This window comes from Colias croceus, chromosome 30 (genome assembly GCF_905220415.1).
Source record: "Colias croceus chromosome 30, ilColCroc2.1".
Taxonomy (NCBI): Eukaryota; Metazoa; Arthropoda; class Insecta; order Lepidoptera; family Pieridae; genus Colias; species Colias croceus.
In genome coordinates this window covers 534,729-554,241 of record NC_059566.1, presented here as the reverse complement: position 1 = coordinate 554,241, position 19,513 = coordinate 534,729, and the positions used below count along the sequence as shown (strand labels likewise).

Below are 19,513 nucleotides of genomic sequence, written 5' to 3'. Positions count from 1 at the left end.
ATCGATAGCGGGCAGTGACTTTTCATAATAAACTGTTCAAGAGTTAACCTAACACGCTCGTCGCTTCGCTCCTCGCTACCTATGTATTTGAATATTTAGGCCGGCCGCTGCCGCGACTCGCTCGCTTCGCTCGCTTGGCTCGTGCGATAGATAGTTCAAAAGTTAACCAAACACGCTCGTCGCTTCGCTCCTCGCTACCTATTTGAATATTTAGGCCGGCCGCTGCCGTGACTCGCTCGCTTCGCTCGCATGGCTCGTGCGGTAGTTCAAAAGTTAACCTTACACGCTCGTCGCTTCGCTCCTCGCTACCTAAACTGCTTATAAATTACTTATTTAAATATTGGTAAAATTTTTGAAACGTCTTATCGATAGCGGGCAGTGACTTTTCATAATAAACTGTTCAAGAGTTAACCTAACACGCTCGTCGCTTCGCTCCTCGCTACCTATTTGAATATTTAGGCCGGCCGCTGCCGCAACTCGCTCGCTTCGCTCGCTTGGCTCGTGCGATAGGTAGTTCATAAGTTAACCTAACACGCTCGTCGCTTCGCTCCTCGCTACCTATTTGAATATTTAGGCCGGCCGCTGCCGCAACTCGCTCGCTTCGCTCGCTTGGCTCGTGCGGTAGGTAGTTCATAAGTTAACCTAACACGCTCGTCGCTTCGCTCCTCGCTACCTATTTGAATATTTAGGCCGGCCGTTGACGCGACTCGCTCGCTTCGCTCGCTTGGCTCGTGCGGTAAGTAGTTCAAAAGTTAACCTAACACGCTCGTCGCTTCGCTCCTCGCTACCTATTTGAATATTTACGCTGGCCGCTGCCGTGACTCGCTCGCTTCGCTCGCTTGGCTCGTGCAGTAGTTCAAAAGTTAATAAATATTTTCTACTCCGGGAGGCTGTCAACCCTCGAAGTTGCGCGGTGCGCGGGCAGCAAGCAGCCCGCGGTGCCGTCTTTTGCCGATGCTATTCAATTGCCCTTCCTACTATGGAAATTTCCATACAAAATTTAAAAAAAAAAATTTCGCTTTTTAGCAAAAATTTTTATGTACCTGGAAGCGGACCAAGTTTTTAAACATTTTTTACTTTGGTGACCCCAACCTAAGTGCCACCAGTTCAGAGAGCCGTTGAATTTCGTGATGTATGGAAAATGGAAACCGGGGGTCGGAGAGAAATTCTGAGTATGCAGTTTTGTAAATCTGACCAATCAGAGCACAGAAGTCAATTTTCAGACTGATCGTGACGGAACCGGCGCCACCATCTTGCTTTGAAAAATTGGCCATTTTTTGAAAAAAAATTGCGTCCAATTTGAAATTTCTCGATTGCCCTGGTAGCGCCCCATCTTCCTGATCATTTTTTAGTTCTACACCCCCCACCTATCTCGCGCCGTTTCGGAGAGCCGTCGAATTTCGCGTTGTATGAAACTCAGAAACCAGCGATGGAAACTCGATTATGAGTATGCCACCTCAATGTGCGGCTCGATTTAAGCCCCTGTGCCAAGTTTCAGCGCGATCACACCAGCGATAGCCGTTTTAGAATTTGTATGGCGGCGGCCATTTTTTCCGCCATTTTGAATTTTTTTCACTATCTGTGGTAATTGCTCGAGGTCTACTCCAACTTTAGTTCGAGCACCCCAGATGTAGCTGCTACCGTTTGCGCGGGCCGTTGACCGTCTCCGCGGGCTGTGAGAAAGTTCCAGATTTCGGATTTTTCTGGATATCCTGGGAGCTGGGCGAGTACAAACGTGGTGAGAGTGTGTTTCCGCGTTGCGCCACCTCGGCTAAATTTACGTTTTTATGTTTGCGCCAAAAATGGAAAAATTCCAAAATCGAGCGTCCCACTGTGGCTCCCTGGTAGCGTCCCAGGGTGGTGATCATTTTTAGTTCCGGGACCCCCCACCCAACTCGCACCGTTTCCGCGGGCCGTTGGATTTTACGTTGTATGAAAGTTGGAAACCGGGGCCCGGAGCCACTCGTATGGGGCACCGATCGATTTGCCGGCTCGAACAGAGCACGTGTGCCAAATTTGAGACGTAAGGATTCATAAACGGCGATTTTGGCAAAGTACGGCGGCCATCTTGTTTTCGCGAAAATTCCCATTTTTCCACCACCCCTGGTAATCGCCACCAGTTCCGAGCATTTTTTGTTCAGACACCCCCCCTCCAGGTATCACCGTTTTTGCGCACCTCCAGGGGTCCACTCTCTTGTCCAGGGTGTTGGAGATGTCAATATTTTTCCGGTGGTCACTCGGCGCACCTCTACACGATCACGTCGAAATCCCCCCAACTTTCCGCGTAGTTTCCGAGAAACCCGATGTCAGTGAGTGGTAGTGTAGCTTTATAGTATATGTAGCTTTATAGTATATAAAAATAAAAATAAAAATAGATTAAAAAGTACAATGACATTTTTTCCAAAATATTGAACTTTATTAGTATTACAAAAGTCTATGGTAATGAGACAGGAGGATAATAAAACAACCATTGATCTGTATAGTTTATTTTATATATATAAAATGTTTGCTGAGCATATTTGCATGGAACATTTTTTGAAATTATTTAAAATAAATAATATGCCTTATAGTTGATATACTTACCTACTTTGTGATGCCACAGATTAGCAGCTTACAAAAATGGTGAAAAATCCCTATATTTATTGCAATAATTAAAAACTTCGTTACAGCCTAATCAATTTGATTTTTTTAAAATATAAAGTAGTTACTTGTCATCTTTTTATCTATGACACTGTCTATGAATAAACAAAAAAATGGCGGATTTTTGACGCCAAATTTTTCTTATAATATATAAAAACAGTTGATTTTAACAGGTGATTACGATTAAAATATTTATTTAAAATAGTACAAAATATTATTGCTAGCAAAACTATTACCAATGATATTATAAGTAAAAATGTGTAAATACCAACACGTCATAATTTTTTTCTAAAAAGGCACACTAACGCACACACAATACATTATCAAAGTAAGACAGCATGATTCAGTTTAAAAAAAAAGCGACAATTCAAGGCAAATCTGGCTATTTAGCCACCTTATAATGGGCTGCTCCTGGAGCCCTTTCAACTTATGTATTTTTTTATTTATAATATCATTTACTATTACAGAATATCTCGACATACATCTAAAATAAACTTAAACACCTAAATAATATAATAATAAACTCAATGCTTCTTTACGTCTTTTTCTCTATGAATACCTTTCAATTTAAAGATATGGTGTTTTAAGAGCACTTTATTAAAAAACTGCTCACCGCAAACACAACTATACAACTTAGACAATATTTTCTCTCCTGACATATGTACTTTAATATGTTCGTGCATTTCACAATCACCTACACATATCTCTCTACACAAAACACACAAACGAACATTGTTTGTTAAAGAGAGACCCAGAAACGACGATAATTTCGGCATTCTAACCTCTGCATACTTCGGCACAAAATACGGCTGTGGATTGCAAGCTATTGCATTGCTATTCTTATGTTTCAACGCTAAATGCTGCTTGAATAGATCTTCTTTCTTTGTCTCATACTGGCATATAGCACAGTACAAATGTTTCGGGTGACTTTTGACGTGTTCCCGCAAGTGTTGCCTGTTTTTACACTTGTAGAAGCATATTTTGCAGCTGGCGACACTCTGTATTTTGTGCACTAGGAAATGGAACCAGAGAGTCCTTATTCTTATGAATTTCTCGCATTTTGGACATTCGACACGCATTTGCCCGCGAACTCTGTAGTGATGGTATATTATGTGTAAGGCTAAGTGTCTCTTATTGAAGAATATGCAATGACACTCATCACATATGAATATTTCTCGTTCGACACGCGTTGCATCTTCGGAACTTAATAGATGATCGGTTTTTATGTGCTTTATAAGTTCGTCTCTATCTTCAAATATTTGGAGGCACATCTGAAAGAATAAACTCATATTACGTATGTGTTTATTTATGTTGTCGATTGTTTTCTTGGAAAAGATTAAAAAGCTTTGCTACAGTTAAAGGACATTTTCTTACAACGCTAAAGTTAAAAAAGGTATAAAATAAGTGATTTCACGGCGAATTTCACATTCGTTATATACAGATAAGTAGGTGATCAGGCTTCCAGCGTACCAGCGTACCAGAACACGGCAATCAAACCTAGTTCTACACTCACGCATCAATCACTACACCGAGAAAGTGAAAACCCATTGAGCCCCGAGCGGCCCGATAGGACCACGACACAATAGATTTTCTATTGTGTCTGTGATTCCGGGGGCTGAGTTATAAATAAACATTAAATTTACTTAGAAACCAGCAGTTTAAAGTTGCCAATAACTTAATAACACGGCAATAATAAGCTATGTTCTAACATTTTGAGGTTATGTTTCCATACATCAAAATTAACTCACTTTACACAGATTTTCGGAGTTCCCATGCAACAAATTTAACAATTCCTTCTTGTGTCTCTTCTGTTTATGGCATTCTACTTCTGTTTCACTGTACCAGTCTCCTTCAGAACATTTATCACAACTATACATTTCGTCATCGTAATTTTCTTTCGTATTCACGGTGCCCAGCCCACGATCAATCACCTCGGTGGATGAACGAAACATTGTTTTATATTAAGCTGTTATAATAAAACTAATTTGATAAAACTTGTATATTTTCATGGATAAAACCTCAGGATAAAACTAATGCGATTGGATTCAGTCTCAGGAATTCAGGATTCAGTTGTTGATGTTTTGTCGTTGGAGCTTCGTAGACACCTGACACAGATTATATAAGATCATAGACGACAAAATATGTCAAACACTGAGTCAAACACAGACAATAGTCAATACTCAACTGTCATTTTGTCTATAGTAATTGCTGTGTTGCCGGCTTTGATGTGATCGGCTTTGATCTTTCATGTAAGCCAAGCTGTGAAGAAAAGCTAACTTGGTTTAATGCTCTAAGAGCTAAGCTGTACAATGTAAAAGCAATGGGTATTATTTTTATTTTAACGAGAATTTTTAAATATTACGAACGCGAGTAGTCGCGGGCAAAAGCACAAAATGTACAAATTTAGTCGTAAGCAATCTTTTTGGACATTAGGCATAAAGTAAAAAAAAACTTAACAATCTTTAGTTAGGTCCCGAAGTGCGTTAGTCATCGTGTATACTTAGTATCCCGCAGATATTATAAATTATCCAAAAGTTTAAAAGGAATCAGGCTAAGTCTACAATATAATATGGCATTAAAACTAAAATAAAACAACACAGCATTGGCAAGAACAATTTTTATTTTACACAAATGCACACAAATATTTAATTAACAAAGCCATAACATATATTTCTAATACATTCAACGTTAACGCCGATAATTAATTTATTTCTTAAAAAAACGACATAGATAAAAATTTAGGGATAGCAATATATAAGAAAAAAATACATCACTGTCAAAAAACGCGGGAAATTTTATAACTTTGAAAATTGAAATTGACATGTTTAGAAATTTAAAGATTGAAAAATATTTAATGCTAGTTTTTTTTAATTTAGCAAATTAAAAGTTTGGGAAAAATAAAAATAAGTAGTACCTATTAGAATTAATAACAGTTTTAACATATACCTTATATTAATAGGTATTTGGATGGTTTTTAAAACGAATACTTCGAATACGAGGTTAACTTAGTTCGCAACAAAGTTTTATACTGTAATGCCTCCTCCACACTACTCGCGAAGTTCCTCGGCGAAGTACTCGGCCGAAGTTGACTGAAGTCCGCGGTGCTACACTACACACTCGTTCAACTTCGCGAGGAATGCATACGTTCATATTCAGAACGAACTTCAGGTAACTTCGTGCCCTTTGACTCGGGCGCAAAAACCGACAACAAACGGAAGTCGGCCGAGGCGAGGTAAAGTTGGACGAAGTAAGCCGAAGTGCCCCTCTACACTATTCTATTCGTCTAACCTCGTTCAACTTCGCGAGTAGTGTGGAGGAGGTGTTACAACTAAAAGTATGTACAATTCTTACATTTGAAATGCATTCACTAAATATATGTTTAATCAAAACTAATTTTTGGTAACGATTCCTAAAAAAATACATAACTTATTTACAATAATATATACATACTTAGGAACGAATGGGCTATGCTTTTTTTATTTATAGTCTATGGCCATAATGTTTTATCCCGTTAACAAATTTACTGATACAAAAGTATATTATAATGCCTATCAGTTACCACTACATACTGTAGTTTGAATTTAAAAATTTGAGCGATGATCAAGGGACATCCGGATGGAACGAAGTGTTAAGTTAGAGAGAGACAGATAGAGAACCGCCGCCGCCGCACAACTCTAGCAAAAATTGGTTGTCTGTAAAATCGGTTTACTGACGATAGTTGAACGTGACAACGTCCGATTGTGCTTCTTTGTCGCTCGTTCCGCGCTCTCGCTCGCACTTTAAGCCTTACATGGAACGCCTCAGATGAGTCAGAGCGAGATAACGCCGCATGAGTCATGAATTATAAGACGTTGTCACGTCAAAAAGTGTCGTGACATCTTTTCGTAAGAATTTTTTCCGTCTAGCCCCCTTACATAACTCGCGATAAGGAACATGGTTCCAATATATATGTATGTTTGCAATGTCTTATACGAAGTTCTGAGGATACAACATAATTACTTTCACAACTTAAGATAAAAAACATAATGTCTTCCTATACTTAGCAACTGAGTCGTAAAAACTTTATTATAAGTATTAATGCAATATGGCCAACATTAAAAAACCTTATTTAAGTCACAGCCTTAAAAATAAAACATATAACCCTTTAAAAATAGGTTAATCTTCACTGTGTTTCTAAAAACCCGCCATTACTCATGTATTTTCTTATAACTGCTACTTAGCGTGTTAACAAATACCCTCATTTTGTTAAAATATTATTCATTTATTCGATTCGACAAATTTCACCAATTTGATAAGTTATATCATTTGACATTTGTCTCATAGACTTCATATATGCGTTACTTTTAACTTTAAAATAAACAGCAAATAATATTATATTGGTTGTTAAAATTTGTTTGTTTTCAACGCATTTCTTTCACTGTAATGTAATTTACTTAAGGGCTCCAGTGTATAGGGCCTTTTATTTGACTTTACTTAACATTGCACTTTTATAGTATCGACGTTATACCATGGACGAATATAATCTAAAAGGACTGATAATGGTCATACTAGAGATCGTACCCCGTAATTTCAGACTATTACTAGATGGCGCTCTGATTTGAGCTTATTATTTAATTTGCAGCTTTACAAGCACCACTAGTGACCAATTTTAGAACTATGGAAACAGCAAACTATCGATTTTCAATTATTACATCTAGAGGGCGTTGTTTTAAAAACTCCGGTGTTTTTGAATTATTTTAGTTTTTAGTTAAGAGCGTTCATGCTCCTCACAGGGCTTAGTGCAGAATTACGAATTAGAATTATTAATTTTTTCAAGCGTTGAAATAGTTTTGCTGAAATCATCATATCTGCTGTTTATAAATGTGATACTGTCTTTTAAACTAATAATTTCTTGCTTTATACAATTTAAATCTGACGAAATCCTATTCATAATAATTGATGATTCCAGTGAGCGCCGCAGCTTTTCCATCTCTTCGGTTATAATCTCTCGAATAGAGTCAGCTGATAATGCATTATTATTCACAGCGATAGGGGATTTAAAAGAAGATGTGCCACCTCTACGTGTTGTAATATTATCAGGACTTCGTTGTAACAATTGAGCGCATGAGCGTACTGGGGTATTTTCAGTATTCAGAGATCTTGACTGATGAGTGGAACATTCAGGGCAAAACCATTTTTTTTTAAATTCGCTTGTCAATTGTTTCTTATTGTCAGTTGGGAACAAACATGCAATATGATAATTTCGTTTACAATGAGGGCAAGATAAAATCCCAGCGCTGCCTTCTGTTGTAGCTTTGCAACAGGCAAACTTCATAATGATTGGAAAATTTAAGTAATTAAGAAAAAAAAAATATAGTAATAAATTTCTGATAATAGGATCGATCGATCCCTGTCAGGATCGATCTTCCTACTAACTGTTCTAAATCCAGTTCACTTTGTACAGAGCTACGAGTGTCTTGTAATTTTCAACGAAATTATGTTTCTTATTGTATCTGGTAAATCGTCACGATAGATGACAATGTTAATTTGTAACTTTTGTTTTTAATATACCGTCAACCACTTTTATCACTTTTACGCAAAAAGTTTCCAATGTTAATTTTAATAATAAATCGTGATGTATAACGCGTATTCGTCCACAAATCAGATTGTTTTTGATAACTTAAGCACCACTAATAAAAACTTCCAACAAGATATACTATTTCAATTAGATTTGAATTTAATTTGTAACCCGCTTGATCAAACACGTACGCTTCACACTGACGTAAGCGACTGACTGTGTTGGTGTTATCAAGTTTGGGTCGCTGGCTAAGACATGCTGGACATTTCCAAGAAGACTTCTTTTCAGGTAACATGGCATAAAATCTCTTATCGTTGGTTCCAGCGCACTGCAAGTCATACGCTAAAGAACATAGGGAGCATCTAAGGAAGTGAGTACCTTTAATAAGGTTTCGACACCCACTACAAACATTCGACATAGTGATCAGAGTAGTGTATATATATTCTTTATTTTCTGTTAAAAAAATGTCTATATCTTTTTTCTTCTTAATTATTCCCTTGTAAACAGTATTACATATTTATATGAGCAAAAAATACGGGAAAAGAAAAAAAAAACTAGATGTACGGCGATGATTTGAACCAGCGTCCATCAGTTTATAAGTACGAGACTGAGTCAATACAGCTACAGACACTTATACGTCTTACATTGAAATTTATGCTCTAATAATTGTTCGAGTAATTCTTAGATAAAAATTAAAAACAGTTCATAGCAGCGTGGTCCATGATGGTGGTCACGAAGTCACTCTCGAACAGCGATGATCGAAGTGAAAAAATAGGCGGTTCATCCTAAGGAGCGCTGGGGTAGTGAACTCTCAAAAATAATTATTATAATAAAGTTGTGCTCATTCATTTAACAATTAATATATCTTTAATTTAAAATTAAATTTATCGTATACCTAAACTCCAATACGAATATCAAATGCCTAAATACGGAATACAATAAGAGTGAAAGAGCCGCGATGTTGCCGCATCGCATGACAGCAGCAATTGCGCGCGACAAGCGCGCGACGTTGCCAGTTGCCACTCCTATATTATAAACAAACAGTAAAAATACGCTCGCGAAAGCAAATTCGGGGATTTTCTAATTATTAATTGATAATCATTGAATTCGTTTTGAAATAGCCTGTACTTTATAATTTTTAGTGTTTAAATAAACATTTTTATAATGTGGTGCTCATTTTTTTTGTTATGAATTTACTACGCTACTGTATTTACCAGTGCAAACTTAGCACCCCATCTATGGAATTTTGGGTCGAAAATGACCTTGATCGTTAGGTCCCCGTTAGGTCCTTTAAGGTCCCACAATTTTTTCGTTAGGTCCCCTTTAGTTTTTTTTTTAAATAATTTTTTAAATTTTAGGTATAAAAAAATGCAACTTTAGCACCCCATCCATAGAATTTTGGGTCAAAAATGACCTTAATCGATAGGTCTCCGTTAGGTCCTATAAGGTCCCACAATTTTTTCGTTAGGTCCCCTTTAGTTTTTTTTTAATAATTTTTTTTTTAATTTTAGGTATAAAAAAGTTACACTTTAGCACCCCATCTATAGCAAAATTGGAAAATTTTATCAAAATCGTATTCTTTACCGTTAGGTCCGTATAGGCTCATCATTGAAATTGTTGAATTATTTATTTTATTAAAATTATAAAATAATAGAAACCTGCGCATGCGCCTTAGAGCATTAAGGCATGCGCACATCATACATAATCAGCGCGAAATTTAAAATCGTATCGTTTCATTTATTAAATAAATCTATTGTTCTGAGAGTGCTTATTTATTAAAAACCTACTTTTCAACCTAGACTTAAAATAACTATTAGTGTATTAGTGTCAATTTATGGTGTATATATATATTTTGTAGCGGCCACAGGGCCACACTATCTGGAATGTCATCGCGGCGTTTCTGCGTAGGGTCAATCATCATAATTATGGTAACTTAGGTTATAGTTGGAAATAAAGTTTTGATACTTTAATTTATTATTACGAGCTTTGTTTTTTTGAGAGATTAACAACCTCTTCATCTATATAATATTATATATATGTAATCTGGTACTGTTATCTGATACAGATAAAAAAAGAACAGCTAGTGAAAGTAAGAAAAAACATAATAAAATACAATTAAATTTTGTTTAATCAATATAATCATATTAAATCTAAAAGCCGCGTTCAGCCGCGAATAAAGAATAAGAATCACTATCATTATCTCTGACATCATTAACTCTTCCATGTCTGCAGTTATTCCATCTTGTTTTTTTTGTACTGCTCTTCAACATGATTATCATGGTTCGGTCAAAGAATAAATCTCGTCGAGATACTGATTTTGTGTCTTTAAACATTTTGAACGGACCAGATCGTTCAATTTTATATTGTTGCTTGAATAGTTTTTAACTTGATTACTGGTATCATCCATGCAAAATAATAATATTAAACAAATCATACCTACTTATAATAATGTGCAATGCAATCAAGATGTAAAGCATCAAAATATCAAGTCACACATAACAATGCATTGAGATATTTCTCGTAAACACTCTTGTTTTTCCTTGAAAACTACATCTCTTTCAAATTGTTTCATTTTAAATTTATTAATCATAGTTTAAAGTTTTCGTCATGTTTTCAACTCAGTTTTCAAAAATATATTTTTTTTTAATTTTTTTTTAGAAATCACTAAAATCCTAAGCTAAAATTGCACAAAAAAAAATCACTTTGACAAGCTTTGACACATCAACAACTCAGGTTTTAATGACAGTTAACTGTCAAGTGTTGCCAAATAAATTTTCGAAATAAAAAGCCAGTTTCATCTTTCGGACGTGACTAGTATAGATTTATTTATTGATTTAAATTTAATAAATGAAACGATACCAATTTAAATTTCGCATTGTTTATGTATGATGTGCGCATGCCTTAATGCTCTAAGGCGCATGCGCAGGTTTTTATTATTTTATAATTTTAATAAAATAAATAATTCAACAATTACAATGATGAGCCTATACGGACCTAACGGTAAAGAATACGATTTTGATAAAATTTGCCAATTTTGCTATGGATGGGGTGCTAAAGTGTAACTTTTTTATACCTAAAATTAAAAAAAAAATTATTAAAAAAAAACTAAAGGGGACCTAACGAAAAAATTGTGGGACCTTATAGGACCTAACGGAGACCTATCGATTAAGGTCATTTAAGACCCAAAATTCTATGGATGGGGTGCTAAAGTTGCATTTTTTTATACCTAAAATTTAAAAAATTATTTAAAAAAAAACTAAAGGGGACCTAACGAAAAAATTGTGGGACCTTAAAGGACCTAACGGGGACCTAACGATCAAGGTCATTTTCGACCCAAAATTCCATAGATGGGGTGCTAAGTTTGCACTGGTACTGTATTTTCTTTGTTTTAGTTCAATAATTGAACACCCGTACAATTTTGTCACGAGCCGCCTCTTGCCTTTATAATATTTTACGTTTTATATTTTACGTTATAGTTTACGTTTTTTGCGTATTATATTTTACGTCAAGATACCATAAGATACTGTTTGGCACATTATTTTTTTTTAGAAGCGACATCTAGTTGAGACAAGAACCATTCAATTATAAAAAAATGCCAAATGATACTGCGAGTGACATCTATCGACTAAATTGGGAACTGAGAAACGAATTACGCTGTTTACTATGGCTATGATAAGTCCTCTAGATATTTATTGGGTCCATGGTTATACTAAAAAAAAGTATAATAACGCAAACGTAAGGCACATTTGCCCGCCATACAGTTTTCACATACACAAGTTGTACAGAATACAAAACTTGTACATAAACCGTGGCCCAAAATTCTCGGGACACTAGTAACACCACTCCACGCATACATACACACAAATATTCACAACACAGTACACACGGGACCCCACAATACAGTACTATCCACCATGACAATAAAAAACAAATAAAACTTGAACTAATAGTTTTTAAGCATACTTTTTGTTATTATACCGGGGCCTCCAGGGCCCCATTTTTATATATTCAACCAAAAACACAGCTCTTCGTTAAACTAACATCTTCATTGCCCCTAAATTTGCCCCTATTCTCTATATACTTACTATAACCTCCTCCAAGAATGCCCATAAGTATTATAAGACCTACCCACGCGTTAGATTTGAATTTATTAGCACAATCTTCGGGGTTGTCTGGATTCAGGGTGTATATCTGAAAGGGAAATAATTATATATTAATATACTAGTTTTCCATTTATAATACTCCTTATAAAAACTCGAGCTTTCTAGTTATTATTATTGCTTAATAATAAACATTTGTTGATATTTAATTTTATCGATTGATTTTTAATTTTATCGCATGGCCCGCATATGCGGACAATCCCACACGCATATACCACTTAAATCCCTATTGACACTATATCAGAGCTAAGGTAGGGTTAGCATATCCTATCACGGCACCTGTCTGACCGCATGGCCCGCATATGCGGCCAATCCATACGAATCTATCACTAATAAAACACTTGTGTCTAAAGTAGGGTCAGCATATGCTAGCACGGCACCTGTCTGCCCGCATATGCAGCCAAGCGCAATATTCTCTAATAAAAATGACTAAAATAGGGTTAGCATATGCTAGCACAGCACCTGTCTGCCCGCATATGCAGCCAGGCGCAATTTTCACCAATAAAAATGACTGAAGTAGGGTTAGCATATGCTATCACGGCACCTGTCATTTCACTAATAAAAAGACGTGTGTCACTCGGGGACTGTCGCGTTAAAGCTATTGCATGCTATGCCTTCAAGCCACACCTCCGCCCGTCCCCGTGGGGAGCGTGAGGTTTTTTCGTTACGGAATTTCTCGATTCGGTCCCCGCGCTCAAGGCCCGCGATAGAAGCTATGCAATAGCTTAAAATGACTAAAATAGGGTTAGCATATGCTAGCACAGCACCTGTCTGCCCGCATGGCCCGCATATGCGCCCAACCCCATGTAGTATAACGCTCCCAACTCAGCCGCATATCCCGCCATGCTGAAACCGGCCAGACTCAGTAAAAGAGCACATGATAATGCCGGCTTTGTATGTTCCCCGAATGTTAGTGCTGTTGATTTCACTCCGATGCGGGAATCGTCGATTTTATCCTGATAAAAAGGAAATAATTAAAAATTTATCAACTTCCTATTTCACTACATAATATTATGTTTAGTATATTATATGTAAGATGTAATAAAAATTAAATAAAATATTTCCTAATGTAAGGCAATCAAAATAAAAGATTAATTATAACCAAATAGTTTTAAATTTTTATAAACTACGACATAAGAAAGATAAATTTTACAATTCAGTGCTTTATATTTGAAACTAGCTTCCGCCCGCGGCTTCGACCGCGTGGTGTTTTAATAAAAGATAGCCTATGTTCTTTCTCAGGGTCTAAAGATTGTCTGTGCCAAATTTCATCAAAATCGGTTGAGAGGTTTAAGCGGGAAAGCGTAACAGACAGATAGACAGAGTTACTTTCGTATTTATAATTTTAGTAGGGATGAAGTAGTTTTTGTAGCTATTAACAATTTTAAAGAAAAAACTTTTACGCATAGGTATTCAGAAAATAATACAACAATAATTTATTCTCAAAGTGAAACTTCTTTAAGCGCGTTGAGAGTAAAATTTCAAGGTTGCATCATGACAATACCGTCACGTCATGGAGGCGACGATTTTGGTATCTTTCTCGTGTTTTTTTTAATGTAACATGCTATAATTATTGTTATTGGTGTAAATATCTTTCAATCTTGCAAAAGAAGTTTCACTTCTGACACTCATATAATATCATCAACACTCACCTGATGCGCATAAATAGTGTCATATAGCACCGTCCAAGCCAGCGCTGCGGTATAGAGGGGCAGACACACATCCATCGCCAAGTGCCCCTGTAGGGCAGTGTACCCCAATAATGTGCCCCAGTTGAAAGTTGCACCCAGGCATACTTGGGGGTAACGGGTGAAGCGTTTTGCTAGCGGGTACGTTACTACTAGCACTGAAAACCATTATATAACACCATAAATATAATATAATGATAATTTATGTTTAACTAGCTTTTCGCCCGCGGCTTCGCCCGCGGCTTCGCCCGCGTTTTCAAAGAAAGGATGTTTTCACTTCTGACACTTGTGAAAGTGATATTTCTCCACAACTAATCAATGCATCGATTTTATTTATCATCTTTCGATTTTTAGAGCGATACACTGTTTAAAAAGTTTATCAGTATAAGCAATTGTGCAGTTCTAACAAAAAGAAAAAAAATATATTATTATGACGCAGTTACAAGGTTACGTTGTTGAATTTTTTTAAAGTGTCAAATGTTGCCTATTAAAAAATTGCTATAAAATAAAATACTCACGCATACTGCTAGCTCCCAACACGACACTATAGCAATTGAGCTGTAGCAGTATACCTAGTGCTAGACTAAGCTGCAACGCTAGGAACCCTATAGCTTGGCTTTGGGATATCGCTCCAGACACTAGCGGTCTGTTTTTTGTCCTTTCTACCTGGAAAAATGGGGGATTTTGTTAATAATGTGTGTTTTTATGTATTGTAAGGATAAATATAAGTTTTAGACTATGAAATAAACGTAGATATATGATAGGATGCACGTTCGAATCAATTGTAATAAAAAAATTATATTTATAAACACTTGAAAAATCTAGATTAATTTAAATATTTTATCAAGTTTACAACTATTGCGACCTTTTTTATTTAAAATGTTAAAGCAGTCAATGTCTTACAGATAGATATTAAAAATTTTAAAGAAATGATGCATTTCCATTGTACAGTGTTGCTATCAACTTCGCGAGATTTATATTTTGAGTTTTATAGCTGTGAATTTCTTACAGATACTAAAAAAATTTAAAGAAAAGATGCATTTCGATTGTAAATGTCAGGAGTCAGGATTCGAACCTGCAACTTTGATGGCGATCGCGATAGAGCGTTAGGAATGGATGTATCGTTTTAAATAAATCTCTAAATGTGAGATTTAATGCAAATTTGATGCATTTGAGCGTAGATTATACACCTAATTTTGTTTTTGTATAATCGTCTCAGTGCCCAGGAAACAGGCTTGCCTAGTTTGGGTACTATAGGTACCTTGTAATAAACCTAGATTAAGCCAAATGTGACTGGCAACAATAATACAAATGTATCTGAGTACAAACATATGGTTTTTAAATAAATATTTTTTTCATTTTCAAATTTAATTTATCTATTTATATTGATTAACAAATTTCCGCTCTGGCGGGTCACGAGTGCCGAGTTGGTCAGACGTCCGCCCCGGATTGGCGTGAAAGGATGCGGGTTTGAGTCCCGTCTCGTGATCGAATTTTTTCTATTCTTTATAAATTTATATTTATAAAGCATTTGTACTCCGTAAAACCAAAATTATCAAATTTAACAAACTTACCATAGCATCGACATCTCTATCCCACAAGTCGTTAATTGTACACCCGGCGCCCCTCATCAGCCCCGCACCAGCGAGGAACAACCCCGCGGTGTACAGGCTTGTGGTTAGATCGACGTTACCGGGGATTGAGCCGAGCGCTATCGACCATGAGCATGGGAAGTAGAGGAGGTATACACCTGGAATATAGTTTAAAAAAACTTTAAAATATGTTTAGACTAATGATATTATTGTATTGTCACTGATCCTACTAATCCTACTAAACGCGAAAGTTTGTGAGGATGTGTGTGTGTGTGTTTGTTAGCCTTTCACGCAAATTCTACAGAACCGTTTACAATGAAATTTAGCACACATATAGAGGGTAACTTGGATTAACACATAGGATAGGTTTTATCCCGGAAATCCCACGGGAATGGGAACTATGCGGGTTTTTCTTTGAAAACGCGGGCGAAGCCGCGAGCGGAAAGCTAGTCCTTGATAAGTGTACAAAGTTTGAATGAAATAGTTATGTTAAAAGTGGGTCAAAATCGAGTCTAGAGTCGGTCAAATACAAACATACAGGTGAAGACTAATAAAAGTGTTTTATTAAAATGCAAAAGATAAAAATGTGTTACGTTTGCCTTCTGATGTATATTATGCATTATGCCATATGAATGTAAAAACCGTTACATTATAGTCTTCTAGCTATGCCACGCAATTTACCCATGGGCAAAATGAAGTACATATTTACATAGCTGATATGTGTGTCTTGAACTCTAAAGTTTAATCAAAATCTGTCTTGTATAAAGTTAATTGAGAAAGAGCAACAAACATAAATCTACCCTCATAAACTTTCGCATTTATTATATAAGTAGGATTTTAAATAACATAGAAAGAATGGATAAAATAATGTGAGAAGATATTATTATTTAACACTGTACACTATTACTATTAACATGAATAAGCCACAAATTATTTCTACAATAACATAACCGTAATGCATTCAGTAAAATTCATATAAAAAAACTTACCAATAGGTTTATCCCATCTAGCCAACCTAACATACGGATCAATCTTCTCCCGCCAATTCAAGCTTAAACTACTCCCTAACTTATCATGCTTTATCTTCTCGATCACAATTTTCGGTGTACTCGTTTCAATAACAACCTTCTGTCGTCTTTGATCACTTTGCGTTGAATGTACTCTATGTAAGACTTTTTTCTGGTCTTTGTAGTATGGTTGACCACATAGACATGATAGTCTTTGTACATTTGCTATCTGCTTTGGTAGGTGTAAACTAGTGATTCGTAATAATGGTTTAAAATGCATTTTGGTGTAGCGAAGTCCTGTATTCAACATTGTGCCTGGAAAATATAAATTGCAGTTATTTTTTAAATTGCATTACGAACTGATCAGCTGTTTTACGTTAAAGGGCGATAAATATCCATATAATATATGAATGCTAACGATTATTGTATTAGAAGGTAGTAGGAAGTAGAATAGACTACAATTATTATGAAAATGGAGGAAATTTTCCACTGCAAATTAGCTAAAGATTATTAACATGAATAAGGAAAATCGTACACCAAAACAACTGTTAAATGCTTAAAATTCTATTGGATACACGTAAAGCTTTATTTTTTAATTGATAAAAGAATATTAATTTTACGTACGTAAATAAATAGGGCAGTTTCCCTCAAAATCCTTAATATTATGACTTAATCCTAACCTCGAAATCTTATAAGAAAAAGTAAGAGTCAATTATGAAACAGGATTATTCAATAAAACCTACCGGTTTTTTCAACAGCGAAAACCTTGGACTTGACTTCAAGGTCGGATATGTATAATTAATTACACTTTTATTTCCGATTATAATACCAAGGTTATAAACAATGCATTGAAAAAATATGAAAAATGTTATGCAATATTTAATCACATTTCCAGCACTTCCATGACAATGCACGGAATATTTATTTTAGATTTTTGTAATAAAATATTATCTGAAAATCGTGGAGCTAATAAAAATTTATGAAAATATTTTTTTTCATCTCGAACTTGAATGGACCGCGGTATGACACCAATGTGAATTGTGACAGAAATGTCAATATTCTATTCTACAATCTATGAAATAAAGATTAAATATAACTATTGTCTGTGGTTAGATACACAGTCAAAGCAATGCAATCTCAATGCAATAATATGTTCTTGTTCATAATTTTTCTGTGATAATTTTACTATCTCCATTCTTTATGAATACATATAAATGGAATGTATGTAAATAACTAGAGACGTAACGTAACATTAAGAAACCTGGATAATCATTTAATTTATATTTAATATGGATACGAAATAATTATCTGCATTAGCTATATTAATAGGTACTTAACTAGCTGCCCCAGCAGACATTGTTCTGCCCTGTTGCCTCTTTACGTGTTTTTTATCCTTATGAACCTTGTGCTTTAACATAAACTTATAAAAAATACCGAATTGATTGAGCCGTTCTCGAGTTTTACACTAAACAATACATTTGGCGATTCATTTTTATTACCTATATAGAAATTTAGCACAAAAATGTAACTGTCCTTTGAAAGAAAGAAAGTAGAAACCGTAGACTGAGAAACTAATAGACAAAGGTACTCTGTAACCGCGACTGAGACAAAGATAGTTTGTCAATGTATAAGTTGAATGTTGCCACAGTATCCGAGCTCCCGGATGTTTTGGAAAGGGTAAATATTTTTAGGAGCAATTAAATAAAACCAGTTATGAGATTTTTCTTTTGTCTTTATAATCAATTTAGTAGATACAAAAAATATAAGCAGATTGATTATTGATGACGAAACACATTTCTTACTTTTTCATTGGCTTGTTCATATTTTACAATATTTTGTGAGAATCCAATCTTTTCTACCACTTCAATCCATTAATTACGTAGGTCTGGATCATCTGGAAACAAATCGATAAACATAGGTTAATAATAATTAATGCTCGCAGGTAGTTCAGGTTCTCTAAAATTATAAGTGTAATTTTATGTCAATCACAATTATTACTATGAGAAATAATAAATTAAAATATGTTTTCGATGCCGAAGTCTTCCCGAAACACTGGGTTATTATGGGATTTCATATTCATTTACTTTCGAGTTTCGCCATATTGTCAAATCAATATTTTTTTATTGATGATCGGGGTATTATTTTTCCCGACACTGGCAACACTTACTTGTTGATGTTTATAGGTTATTGAATGTAAAAATCGATATTACGCTAATATTTTCCTTGTTTTAACGCGAATTGTTGTTACTTTAGGCTAAAGTATAAATAATCATCACTGAGAAACTATAAATAAGGACAATAAAGTCGTACTTACGCGTGAAAAGACACACCGGCAATTTTCTTCTCACTATCGCTTATACATGCAATAACACGACAACGCACCATTCTATTTACTTCGATGTCTATATTAAGATAATTTCACCGTCTTTTCAATGTACTCGTATCGATTTTTTACTAAATAATATCCAAAATTCGAACACCAAGCACGATGAAGGCACGAACTGTCAAAGTTTGTTTCGCAACTCAAGTTGCGGATCTTGAAAAACAGGTTACACACTAAGGGACAAAAAATTGGGTATTTGTGTCTTTGTCTTATGCATTTGTTATGGTATTTTCGCTCTCTTTCTTGTGTAAGTGAGAAAGGTATCGTCATTGGGTCTATTAGTTACTCTGTCTACGGTAGAAACCATTTATTCCAACACACTCAAACACACCTATCATGCAACTTTACATGTCGACTATTCAAAATTGAAGTAATTTTAAACTAAACTTATTTTGACTTGAGAAATTATCCGTTGTATTCATTCGTGTAAGTGTTGATGATGTTGGAAAGTATTCCTAAAAAATAAAATCGATCGAAAATGGATTT

General features: G+C 35.4%; 2 protein-coding genes and 1 long non-coding RNA gene across 3 annotated transcripts; all 3 read right to left on the bottom strand.

The window, feature by feature from the left end:
* Window positions 1–2,514: 2,514 nt before the first annotated feature.
* On the bottom strand, window positions 2,515–4,732 carry LOC123704715 (zinc finger protein 142-like). Its single transcript, XM_045653155.1, has 2 exons — window positions 4,389–4,732; window positions 2,515–3,911 (listed from the first exon to the last, which is right to left on the bottom strand). Exons 1-2 carry the CDS (start codon window positions 4,590–4,592, stop codon window positions 3,165–3,167), a joined length of 951 nt encoding a protein of 316 aa, XP_045509111.1. The 5' UTR covers window positions 4,593–4,732; the 3' UTR covers window positions 2,515–3,164.
* A 7,174-nt stretch (window positions 4,733–11,906) lies between these two features.
* Window positions 11,907–17,669, bottom strand: LOC123704640 (4-hydroxybenzoate polyprenyltransferase, mitochondrial). Its single transcript, XM_045653042.1, has 7 exons — window positions 17,388–17,669; window positions 16,627–16,959; window positions 15,620–15,795; window positions 14,564–14,711; window positions 14,010–14,203; window positions 13,125–13,313; window positions 11,907–12,388 (listed from the first exon to the last, which is right to left on the bottom strand). Exons 2-7 carry the CDS (start codon window positions 16,952–16,954, stop codon window positions 12,206–12,208), a joined length of 1,218 nt encoding a protein of 405 aa, XP_045508998.1. The 5' UTR covers window positions 16,955–16,959; window positions 17,388–17,669; the 3' UTR covers window positions 11,907–12,205.
* A 689-nt stretch (window positions 17,670–18,358) lies between these two features.
* On the bottom strand, window positions 18,359–19,318 carry LOC123704621. Its single transcript, XR_006753152.1, has 2 exons — window positions 18,959–19,318; window positions 18,359–18,538 (listed from the first exon to the last, which is right to left on the bottom strand). It is a non-coding gene; the product is annotated as an uncharacterized LOC123704621 (long non-coding RNA).
* Window positions 19,319–19,513: the final 195 nt, after the last annotated feature.